Raw genomic sequence first — 12,124 nt, 5'->3', positions numbered from 1 at the left:
TAGTCAATGCTTTGGTCTAGTTCCTTTTCTGAAGGCTATCAGACTAATGTGCATCCTTGTAAAACTTCAAAAAAATGTTTATTGTAAAATAAACAATATGATTGTTGGCATGACTCAAATGAGAAAAAATGTCCTTTTATATTCAAAGTGTCTGTTGAATTTTCAATACCTTGGGACCTCGGAAAATTTGACACAAAAAAAAAATTTACGTAACTCTTAATGGGTGGCAATGCAAATATGGTCAACATTATGGCAAAAACCTTAAAATCATCAAAAAACTAGGGAAAAATTGTTATATAATTGTTTTCACGCAATAAAATTTTTTACATGGTTGACTGAACATCATAAATTACTTTGGCAAATGTGGTGAAATTTGGGATGCATGGAAGTAGAGTTTTAAGCAGGACACCTTTTCTTATCAATTGACTTAACAGGGTTGTCACGAAAAGTTGTTTGGACTAAAAGGTGCATTCTTTCAAATTAATAAACCTTTCAGCATTATTTTTTCCAACTTTATTGACATATATTACTTCCTTTCCAATGAAACAAATTACTTTTATTTAATTCTTTTTCTAATGTCTGTTAGTTAAAAAAAACCTTTAGCTTGATGTTTTACAACTCGTTTTCTAGGAGAAACTTCAACAGATAGTTGTTTTGAAGATTCCAGATATTTTGATGCTAGCGAAAGAACCAAACAATGGTAAGGTTATGGAGGAGGTTATGGAAAATCTTTCAGCTCTTTCACATGAATGAATTGTTTAACACCTGTTTGAAATGCATCACATATTTCTTAATATGCGATGCATTTCAAATATCTTGTAGTTTAATTTAGTTTGAGGTGTCGTGCAGCATATTTTTCGACTGGGCCCAAGTTTTTGCCTGGACTAAAATCTCAGTAAAATCTTGAATAATTTTCTGTGTGTCCTTACACCTCTGGATGAAAGACAGGGCTATGATTTCACCCTGAGCCTAAAATTAATAATATTGTGCCCAAACTGATTTTTTTCATCATTTTAATGGCAAATATAAAATCACAGCTTATTGTGGGCTAAATCAAAAACGGAAATCGAACCTGTGGTATAGGCTTAAAAACAAAAAATACTGCAGGCTGTATTTGGTAAAAACTGTTACTTTTGTGAAACATAAGAAATATAAGAATGCAAAAATATTAATAGACTTATTCAAATCAAACTCTCTTGTAGAATTAAGTCACTCTGAAATGAGTACGATCTTATTGTTGATTCTTGGTTGTGCAATACAGGTATGTTAGTTTTTAAGTATGTTGAAAAAACTTTTATTCTTTATGACCAAAGATAATGTTGTTTTATCATATCAATGCTTTAGTTTGGCTAATTAAAAGTGGACATCGTTTCTGAAAATTCCTTAAAACCCCTAGAAAGTTAAAAAAATCTGTAAATCTCATTTCAAATACTTTTTCTTAATATGTTTTTTTTTTTCAGGCCCCTTTTTTTCTAGTTGTTAGATTATGTTTTTTGTTTTTTTCTCTTTTAAATTTCTTTGTTGTCAAACCTTCCTTCGCAAAAGAGTCGGAAAAGCTTTTGAAATTCTGCTTAGGAAAGTTCTCAAATTTTACCACACTTTTCAATTTCCTAAATACAATAAAAATGCTCTTAAAGTTGAAAATAATGTTGAAATAGAATCCTTTGAGAGTTGGGAAAATGTTTTTTTCTCTGACCAGGTAATTTTATATTGGTATAAAAACCAACCCAAACACAATCCGCGTTTTTCGAATTCAAATGAAAAGCAATGTTCAGGCTGCAAGCTTTTTGACAATTTTTTATCAAAGAAAGGTTTTTCAGCTTTGTACAGAAGGTTTCTAAGATGATGTTTGGATTTCTTACACCCACCTCCTGGTTTTCAGATTTGTTGCCTAACCCTGGACAGGAAACAAACATTTTTAAGTGCTAATACTATGTTCAATGCTAAAAATATACCATTTGGTTTTTAGTGTGAAAAGAAAGAGGAATTCATTGAGCATATTAAAGAATTAACTGTTGATGTTCAACGTGGTTTAGTTGCATCTATCCAAGAGGTATTATTTTCGCTCTTTCATATTGGCAATAAGTCTCTTTGTAAAGTGTTTTACATACCTGCTTGTCTTCTTAGATAACAGAAAATTCTGAAAATGTGATACCCTATCGTGCCAGTGAGTTACCAGAGCTTTCCCAAGAGTAAGTGTATGCTTTATTTAAGCCTGTCTAATGACCCTGAACATGTATGCCATGACTATATGGGATTTATAAGATTTGAATGATTTTCTTAATGGCTTTTTTCAAAAGCGATACAAATCAGTGTGTAATCCAGCGTTCTCAGATTATATTCACTACAAAATATGGGACCTTTAGCCCATTTTATGCAAGTGGTGAAGGAATAAGATTTCAATAATGCCTAATAAAACCTTGATGAAATTCCTATTTGGGATTGAGCCTTCCCTATTTTATATTTCTGGATTACACCCTGCAAATAGCTGTGTCAGCCTTCCTCCCTTTTTCCTGGTCTTTTTCACCAAACAATTGTAAAACTTGCCATTCATCAGTAACATTAAGATGTACCATCATTACAATCTCCAATTATACCAACAACTGATGGTAAATGCTCCTCTTTATAAAATTAATACATGAAAAACAGAAAGTGCATGTTACTATTGTGTGATGGTTACCTAGTATGATTGTTAGTCTATATTGTTCTCGAAAATTACTGCTTCAACAAAAATTGGTGCACAGTAAACAAAAAAAGACCCCACACATAACCTTGTATTATTTTTGACTAAAATTGAACCAAGTATTAAATTTCTATTTCCAATTTATATTTATAAAATTCTGGATGTTTAAGCCTGTTTGACTTTTTTATATTATCAACTGGCATATCGATAAACTTAACTAAAGTACAAAATTTATTGCATCAATATTCCTTAATATTTTTTAGGGATCTTGTTAATCTCTCTGAAAGTTTGTATTATCAGTTGCAAAATGTTTTAGAACAAAGAGATGATTATGTTGAGGTAAACAACTTTTTTTCTTATACAAAATTTCAAATAAAAATTATTTTAGGTGTTAAACTCTAATACAAATCCACTATTATAGCTATAGTCAGTTCTAGTAAGTGCTCATTGATATGCAGTAGAGATACTTAATTTGATTTGTTCAAGTTAGCAGCCACAAATATAAAATGAGGATGATTTAACTAATTCTAACTTTGATGTGGATAAGGACAGACACATTGATATTATTGTTGAACTTCTGTCTTCCAGGCCCTGTAAACAAATGCTCATCTTGTCAAAAAAAATTATAATTTAAAAAAATATTAAAAATTATTATATTGAAAAGAAAAATTATTGTCTGAAGAGAGCTTAATGTGATGATTTCATGGAATTTGATAAGAAATTATAATTAACGATAACTATTTATTGATAATCAGATGAAAACATTTTTGCTAAATAGAAATGGATTTGCAATAAGGCCATGCGGCCCTGTCCAGACCAAACTTATTTAGATATGCTTCTTTTGGACGCATTGGTTGCGTTGGGGAAAAGCTATGGGATTATTATTTATATTATGACCAGTGGGAAAAATGTTTGAGGGAAGTTAGATAGCTAGCTGTTGCTTTTGGAATAATTTAGTTGTGGTTGTTTAATTTGCCAACCTTGCAGTTGGGGAAGAGGATGTAATAAGTTAATTTACATGTAGATATGGGGGTATTTTTTGTTTTTGTGTCACTTAAAGCCCTGTTACACAAGCCACACAACATACAATACACTAGTGGAAAGAACAAGTCCTGTTTCATCTAAGTACGTTAGATTCTTTTCAGTAATGTGCCAGGAGTTATGCTTGACCACAGATTTCTTTATATTACACAAAACTGCTGCAGTATCAAAAATATCATATTTAGACACTTTGACACAATATAGCTAGCTTGCACAACTAATTTTCCCACACCAGTTAAATTATAACTTTTTTTTAAAGCTTAATTTTTGTTAACTATAAAATTATCATGTATCTTGAAAAGAGTATTATACATTTTAGGATTAATTGTTTCATTCCTAACGTTTTTTTGTAAGAAGTTTTTTTTCTATAAAGCGCACATCATTCTATATAACAGCAAATGACAGTTCACTTAAGCAATACTTGTGTGACATGTTCTTAAAGCTTGATTGCTACAAAAACAACTGGTCGAACTCAGACGAAAGACCTTGAAAAGTTGTCTAGGAGAAATCTTTGTTATTTTTTTGAAAGATTTTTATTGTTTCTCAAGATATACAGGCTTTTTCAGGAACATTTTAGCACATGCAGCATAAAGCACATGCTGAGTGTCTTAGATGTACCACATTGGTCAGCCTCTTATAAAATTTGGCATTTTGCATGTGCTTTAAAGAGGGAATAAACTTTGACAAAAAATTTTTTTTCCAGGTAAACAAATCCTTTTATTAGTTTTTGATTAGCTGTTTGCTTTAACAATTTTCTTTATACAATAATATGAATACAAATGTTGATGTATTCATTTTAGCTTCTACAGGATTAAAATGTTTGAATTATTACTTTTTTCTAGTTGCTAACATGTGGGTAGAAGTGGTACCTTTTTTATCTACCATAAGAAAGAAAGTGTTTGCAGAAGAAACTTGAACCTTTTGGATAATTCTTAAAAGTTTGTTCTTACATTCCCATGTTTATGAAAACATAAAAAAAACACGAGGTTTAATTGTCAGGAAAATTAGTAACAATTTCTGAGAAAACAAAATTAAAGATTGATTTTCTGATGAATTTAGAGAGTTAAAAACATGTACAATTAATTTTTCTTATGTGTTCATGAATATTAAAATTTAGTAGCTAAAGTAAAATTTTATAGATAAGAAATTTATTAAAATCAACTATTGGTAACACTCAATGCTAAAATTTTTAAAAATAAGCAACTTAGAGTGCTGGGCCTAGAGCTTGTTAAAAAAGTGTATACTTAACTTTTATCTTCAATAAGGTTGAAAGCCTTTCTTATTTTTCTTTACTGGGTTTGTGTCTCCTCAATTTTTGCACAACTCAAACTTATATGTATATTATAAAAGAAAAAATTGCCAATGCCCCAAACCCTTCCTGGTTTTGTTGCCAAGTTTGTTTAGGATAGAAAGTGACACAGACTCTTTCTTTGCAACATGAACTACATGAAAGCACATCCCCTGTTAAACTCTTTGGTTCACTGGTTTGATAACAAACTTTGTTTTTAACAAAAAGTGCTACAGTTTCTTCAAGTAAGAACTACAACAAGCGCGAGTCTTATGAAAGTAAACAACACACAAACAATCCACATGCTCAACCAAAATTGACACCACCTTGCCTTATTCTCTAGATACATGATCTTGTAAAAAATAATGCTGACTAATTCTAAAAATCCAGGTAGTTAACTAGCTAAACTTACTTGATCATTTGAATCTTTTATTTTCTTTCTTTACCTAGAAAATAACCATCTGTTCCCCAAAGTCTCTGAATCGATACATAGTTCCATTCCAAAATAGCTATATAGCTAGTTGTATTTATGCAGTGATGAATTTGTAAGAGATATAATATTAAATTTGGTGATATAATATTACATATAGTTAGCGATAATGTCTAATAGCTATTTAAATTTATTGATTGTTAGCGTTAGTGATGTAACACTTCAAGTAAGTAAAAATTATTGCAATATACTTTGTTATCAAATTTCCTGGAATTGTCACAAGAGACAATTATTTTTCAGAGCTTGCTGATTTTACATATCCTAAGAAGGAAATTTAGCATGCTTGTTATTTGTAGGCAATGCTGGATCTTGCTCTTGTTCATGAAACTGGGGAAGAGATGGATGTTGTTGAGGTATAAGTTTATATCATTCTTATTTTTAGAAAACAGAATATTTCTTTGAAATAATTAGCAATTGCATTGTATTAATTATTCTAGGAGTCACCAAGATTTCGTCCCCGTAATCCACTAAGTCCCCGTACCAGTTTTAGATCAACTAATATCTTACAAGCTAATCGACAGAGAATGCAAACCATACAATCAGAACTGTAAGTCTGGTTTTATTTAGTTATTATATTTCATTTGCTTAATAACTGACTGTAAATATAAATGGTATAAAGAGTCTATAAATTTTGCACTACTATTGTAGAGACGACCGACATGCTTTAGTTGCAGAGCTGAAAGAAGAACTTGAACAGATGAAGTTACAGCTTGATAATATCAGATTGGAGGTAAGATATTTTCTTATTTGTTATTTCTTTGTGTGTTTACTTTTTTACAGCATTTTTTTTTTTGTCTTTTTCTAGAATAAAGAATTAGTGAATGAGGCTGGTTGGGCAAAGTCATACAGAGATGAACTTGATATTGTTAAAGTGCAGGTAACTTTTCCTTTGGCAGTTTCAACAGAAAGACCTCTTCATAAAACAAGACATTTCTTTTCAAAAACAAGTTTTGTAGTAAAAAATTAGAATCTAAACAGTTTGTTACCAATGATATACAGGCAAATAATAAAGGTTTCTCATGAATGTTTTGATATTGGGTTTGTTTATGCTACTTGCAAGATAAGAGTCCATTCTGGCTAGACAATTAACTGTGCGATTATCCACAACATAAAATAAAAGAAACTTAAATAATTTAAACTGACACTTTTCTTATTCTGTCTTTTTTTACCTGGCATTAATATTAGCCTTACTAAGTTTGAGATACCATGTCTTAAGTAATACTGTAATGCATTTTTTCTGTAAATGCTAATATACTATGTCTTGGAAACTGTGGTTAAGAGAGTGTGATGGCCTCAGAGTGTCAATACAGTGAGATGTTCCCTGACAAATATGTCAGGTCAAAAAAAAAAGTTCATAAAACCCTCTGACTTAGTAGCAGGAAATCAATCATCAGACAGCATTTTTTAGAAATTACAAAAAAATTACCAAATTATAAATTCAGTTGAGAGACAAGGTCTGTATATGCAATGTAAATCCAATATTCAGGTGTACACAATTTTTGAACCTCCAAAGAAAAATTTGTTTGATGTTTTCTGTATTTTGAATATTTTTCACTTCATTTTTTGTAGTTGGAAAACACCACTAAAATTCAAAATGAAAATACAAAGTTGAAAGAAAAAGTCAGAGATATGGAATTCTACAAGAAAAGTTACTTGGTAAGTTTCTGCAACAGTTGTGTGTTGTGTGTTTTTTGTTGTTTTTTTAATTTAATGACATGTCTGTGTGCTGAATGTTTTAACTTTTCTAACTGCAGGAAATAAAAGAACAGTCAGATGTACTTTATGAATCCAAACTTGTATTGGAAGAAAAAGTTGCTGGTTCTAATTCTAAAATGTCTCGATTTGGTGAGAAAGATTTATGTTCTGTATAATTCAGATCTTTTGTACATGTTTTGCATCATTAGCAACATACCAATAAGGAACCTTTGTTTGTTATTTTTATATTTTAAAACTCTTGAATGAAAGGGACGTTTTTTCGGATGTCCTTTTGTGAACATTCTTTCTGACAACCTTTTTTATATGGTTGCCCTTTTTTCTGATCACATGATTTTGTAACAAAGTTTTTCCTTTCCTCAGCTCACCTAGAGGAAGAAAACAACAGATTATATGCTCAAGTAAAACTTCTAATGGAAGAGCGACAGGAAGATCAAAATAAAATACGTGATTTGGTGGATGAAGTGGCAAAACTAAGTATTGAAAAACAAGAGAGGTTTGTTAATTTCTTGTCCTGTTAAATATTGCAACTACATTGCCATTTTAAGAAATTTATCCTAACTGGTCCTATACATATTGGGTAAGTTTGAGAAAAATGTGTTGAATTTAGTTTTTCCCAATTATGGTTCAAAACTGTAACCATAGATGGAGATTCCTCCTGATGACACTAACAAGCTGTCTTATTTATTTATTTATTTTTTATTGTAATATGTATCCTCAATTCTGTAGAGCTTAAAGTGCTGGTTAAAAAATGTATAAAATCATGTCCTTTCAATTAACTACTGCAGAAGGTAAAGGATCTTAGTCAATAACTTGTAGGTTCAGAAGCCATCGTGTTGGCTTTGTTTAAAGAACTTAAAGGAATTTTAGTTCCATGTGAACTCTAGTTACCTAATGCAGGAACAAAACATCGTTTTTCTGTACCTCTTGTAAGGATATTGGGTCTCAGTGGAATACATTAAAAAATTGATGTCAATAACTAATCAACATCCTCTTATAATATGAAGCAGTAAAGGAAACACGTTTAAAGTTTGCGAAAACTAAAGTGACAATGTCTTTGCTCTAGGCTAATTAAAAATCAAATAGTATAAATAATCACTATTTTTTCAGCTTGTCTGCGTGTTCAGTTATGAATGCCGAATTAGATGGATTAAAAATGCAAAAACAAGATGATGGTATGTTTTTTAATTTTTTTTTAAATTGACTTATCTTATTACACATAAAATAACTAGTCAACTAACTAATGCGAATTTGCCTTTCGAAAATATAATTATATGATTTCGGGATAATCTTTTTAATTTTTAACCCATGGGAAAGTCATTAAGGAGATCTATGAACATTTCAAATTAGAAAAGGGGGGAAGCATCATCAAGGCGAGATGGAAGGCAGCTGGTATCACAGACACTTTGAAGGAGACTTGCCAACAAAACTAAAATTTGATTAGTTTAAACCCCTTTACTGTATTATAATGTTATATCAGGAAAATAATGATTGCCTATACGTACCCAATTACTGTTGTTCTTTCTTTGCCTTAAATTCATCTAATTTAGAGAAAGGGAATTAAATGTTTGCTTTGTTAAATTTGCGTTAATGACCAGATACAATACTGAAATTTATAAATTTCTGTTAATTTCATGTATCATAATTGATCCCACTTTATTAAGTTGACTACTTATTTTCATGTAATAAGGTATCACAACCTTTCTTTTTTTTCGTTTTTACACCCCTTTCTTTAGTATTAATTTTTTGATTTTGTTTTGTAGGCTTAAACGTGCCTTTGCTTTTGGAATATAATCAGTCTACGTAAGTATTTTGTTGCTTCTTATATGTTTTTATACCTGAATGTTTTCTAATGTAACATATATTCTACTAAATAAACACTTTAGCATTTGGCAAATGTTTTTTTAAAACTTATGTGTGATTTTTCATTCACAGGTCAACAGACATCATGAGACTGGAACGAGAAAATAAACACTTATCAGACTTAGTTGAGAATTTACGAAATACCACAATTGATACTAGATTGCAAGAGTTGCAAAACGATAATACAAACCTTTCAGCCAGCATTGTTGATTATAAAAACATGATAACGAAATTAACTAAGGTAGGCATAACAATAATTGTTGTTGTTGTTTCCATTGTAGTTGTGGTAGAATTAATGTTGAAGCATTAGTTTTGTATCTTGAAGAAGACATTTTTTCACTCGCTTTGCAAGCCTTGAACAGGTGTTTACATGTGGTTCTGAGTTAATGCAAAACACATGACGCTAAAGTTATTCGTTTTGTTTAAACTCACAAGTTTTTTATTTGTTTTTACGTGCTTGCCACAACTTTCTTCTTCTCCAGTGCTGTCTCAACTTTTGCTTGATAAATTAATGCAACAACGTACATACCAAGTAACATAACTATAAACTAATGAAACAAACTCCTTATGTACAAACACCGGTCCTATTGTCTTCTTGTCGCATGTTATTTCCTAAAATAGTGGTTTTTCTTTTTTCTTTTCAAGACCATGGCTTACCCTTTTCTAAGTAAAGTTGTTCAAAAAACAAATGGAATTTTCTTTATTGGAGCTGTCATTGTGGTTTTAAATGCCACTAATACTATAAATTTAGTTTCAATGATTATTTTGGAAAAAAGTGAAATTCTGTAGCAGGCAGGAAGACAAAAATGGACATTGACACACTAACACGCTTTTAACATATTCTTATGAACATGACAGGAAGACAATAATACCTACCAGAAAATGATTTATTTACTTAACATTTTGTTTGGTAATTGTACAGTTTAACAACAAAGTATTTATTTTTGCTTTCAGCAGTGGTAACAATTTACATTAAGATGTAGTGAATAGTTGTATTCTTATAATGATACTTTTTAAAATATTGTTTTTATGGACATTGATTTTTAGTCTGTGGTTGAGCTGAATATATGTAGTATGACTTACGTTATGTGTATAGCAAACTATATTTTTTTAAGTTTAGCGAGTTAACTTTAACAGAACGTCTTTTTAGAATAAATAAAAGTCTAGAAATGTTAATTGTCTTGTTTTGTATCAGTTGTTATATTTTCCACATTATATCAGTCTTGTAAATAAAATAGTCTGTTTTGCCCATTGAAACTAACTTTTCTGTTGGTACTCTTAATTTCTGGGGAAAAAAAATTCACTTTTATTCTCAAGCCTGTCGCTTATATTTTTTATTTAAAAATGTCTGATGCACAGAAGTTTATAATTGTCATTTGATGTTGTTATAATTGTCTTCCAGTATTTGTATATATTATACAGATAGTCTAATGAAATATAATATTTTATATATTCAGTATTATTGTCTTCTTGTGGTTCATACAATACTTTGACATTATGACAATTGACATTAACATTGCTAACTTTAAACGGTTATTAATGAATAGATCTTTTGATTTTCAAAGCCATATAATTTTGATGGTGTATGTCTAAGCCATAAGTTTGCTCAACAATTGATATCTGAATGTCGCATTTGAAAGGTTTCATATTACTAGTATTTGTCCGTTTTCATCTTCATTTTGTGCAACCATTTTTACCGAACCTTTGCTCAGGCTTGTTATTCTTTCAAACTCCATTAACTGGATCAATTGTTATTTGGCTGTTTCCTTCCTAAAATATTATTGCTCAGGCATCCATTTTAGACGTATACATGCACTTGTTTTTTTCTTTCACTAGGCTTTGTTAACTGCAGATGGAAAGACATCAAAATATAAAGTAAAGATTAACTTTTATAATGCTATGGTGTTTTTTAACATTCGCACACAACACAGCACCCTAAATTATAATGCACCTAACATTTAGTTTGTTTTTTATAATGAGATTTAAAATTTAAAAAAGTGTTGCATTTGTAGACTTTAAAAAAAAGACAACCAAAAAAGACTGATTGTAACTTAAACGCTGTTAATACCTTGCTTTATTTCACTAAATGTAGCGACAAATTTAATTAATGTCATTTCCTTAAATTCCCAATTAAGAAGTAAACTTAATTTTAAGGTGCGAGTAAATGCTATTGTAGTTTAAGTGTTAAAGTTGCTGTTAATTTGCTTTTAGATTATTTTATTTTTATATAATACATACACTTTACCCAATATTTAATTCTTATACATTCAGTAAAAAGTATTTTAAAATCAATTTTACATGAAAAATTATTATTCAACACAAATTCGTTTAATTTTGATATTTTAAATTATATATAAAACTAGCTGTAAGCCCATACACATAAATTAGCTTGCCACTACCTGCAGTTTTGGCTCACAGACAGACACAAGCAGTATAATATAGATAATATTACTTCATTAATTTATTTAAATTCAATTTTTTCATAAATTATTATTTGACAATAACTGGCTTCATTCAATGTTTTAAATTACACAGATTATTGCTTAGTTAATTTTAAATTGATTGCTACAAAATTAAACTCCTAATACTAACACTTAAACACAAAGATTAATCCACCATAACCTTGCCAAGTTGTGTCTTAATAAATAATGTTTTTTCTTTTAGAGTCTTCTTTCAGAGCGAAATAACAACCATGAGTTAGGGATGGTGATTGGATCACAGAAGGATAACATCAAAAATCTCCAGGGCACCCTTACGAAGCGTTCTTCTGAGTTAGAACAAACAAATGCCGAATTAGAAAGCTTAGCGAGTGAATTGGCTGTGAAAGGAGTAGTAGTGGATGCTTCTGTTTTAAAGGACGCACTGTAGGTTTTATTTTTTTTTATATGAAGTAATTCCAGTTAGAATAACTACCTCCCATACACATATCGATAATTGTAATTTTACTTAAAAATTTAGATTCAAAAAATGTTTAAAAGTTCAGCTGTATGCTATAGTTACCCATTATGTCTAACTGTATTTTCTGTGTTTTGCATGTATGCATTAT

The 12,124-nt window shown here is 30.1% G+C and overlaps 1 protein-coding gene across 3 annotated transcripts in view; it reads left to right on the top strand.

The window, feature by feature from the left end:
- LOC130657353 (girdin-like) overlaps window positions 1–12,124 on the top strand; it is a 34,773-nt gene that overhangs the window by 2,893 nt on the left and 19,756 nt on the right. For 2 of the 3 annotated variants that reach the window (XM_057460333.1, XM_057460331.1), the window contains exons 4-20: window positions 631–700; window positions 1,203–1,261; window positions 1,970–2,053; window positions 2,128–2,192; window positions 2,947–3,022; window positions 5,799–5,855; window positions 5,940–6,049; window positions 6,151–6,232; window positions 6,308–6,379; window positions 7,072–7,158; window positions 7,257–7,347; window positions 7,579–7,711; window positions 8,326–8,390; window positions 8,979–9,018; window positions 9,151–9,319; window positions 10,915–10,953; window positions 11,743–11,942. In XM_057460333.1, the coding sequence (XP_057316316.1) occupies window positions 631–700; window positions 1,203–1,261; window positions 1,970–2,053; window positions 2,128–2,192; window positions 2,947–3,022; window positions 5,799–5,855; window positions 5,940–6,049; window positions 6,151–6,232; window positions 6,308–6,379; window positions 7,072–7,158; window positions 7,257–7,347; window positions 7,579–7,711; window positions 8,326–8,390; window positions 8,979–9,018; window positions 9,151–9,319; window positions 10,915–10,953; window positions 11,743–11,942 (1,499 nt within the window). The remainder of the gene's footprint in view (window positions 1–630; window positions 701–1,202; window positions 1,262–1,969; window positions 2,054–2,127; window positions 2,193–2,946; window positions 3,023–5,798; window positions 5,856–5,939; window positions 6,050–6,150; window positions 6,233–6,307; window positions 6,380–7,071; window positions 7,159–7,256; window positions 7,348–7,578; window positions 7,712–8,325; window positions 8,391–8,978; window positions 9,019–9,150; window positions 9,320–10,914; window positions 10,954–11,742; window positions 11,943–12,124) is intronic. The other variant, XM_057460332.1, reaches the window with a different exon arrangement.

The sequence above is a fragment of the Hydractinia symbiolongicarpus genome, chromosome 9 (assembly GCF_029227915.1).
Source record: "Hydractinia symbiolongicarpus strain clone_291-10 chromosome 9, HSymV2.1, whole genome shotgun sequence".
Taxonomy (NCBI): Eukaryota; Metazoa; Cnidaria; class Hydrozoa; order Anthoathecata; family Hydractiniidae; genus Hydractinia; species Hydractinia symbiolongicarpus.
Note: the sequence above shows the minus strand (reverse complement) of the source record. Positions and strands in the feature narration are given on the sequence as shown.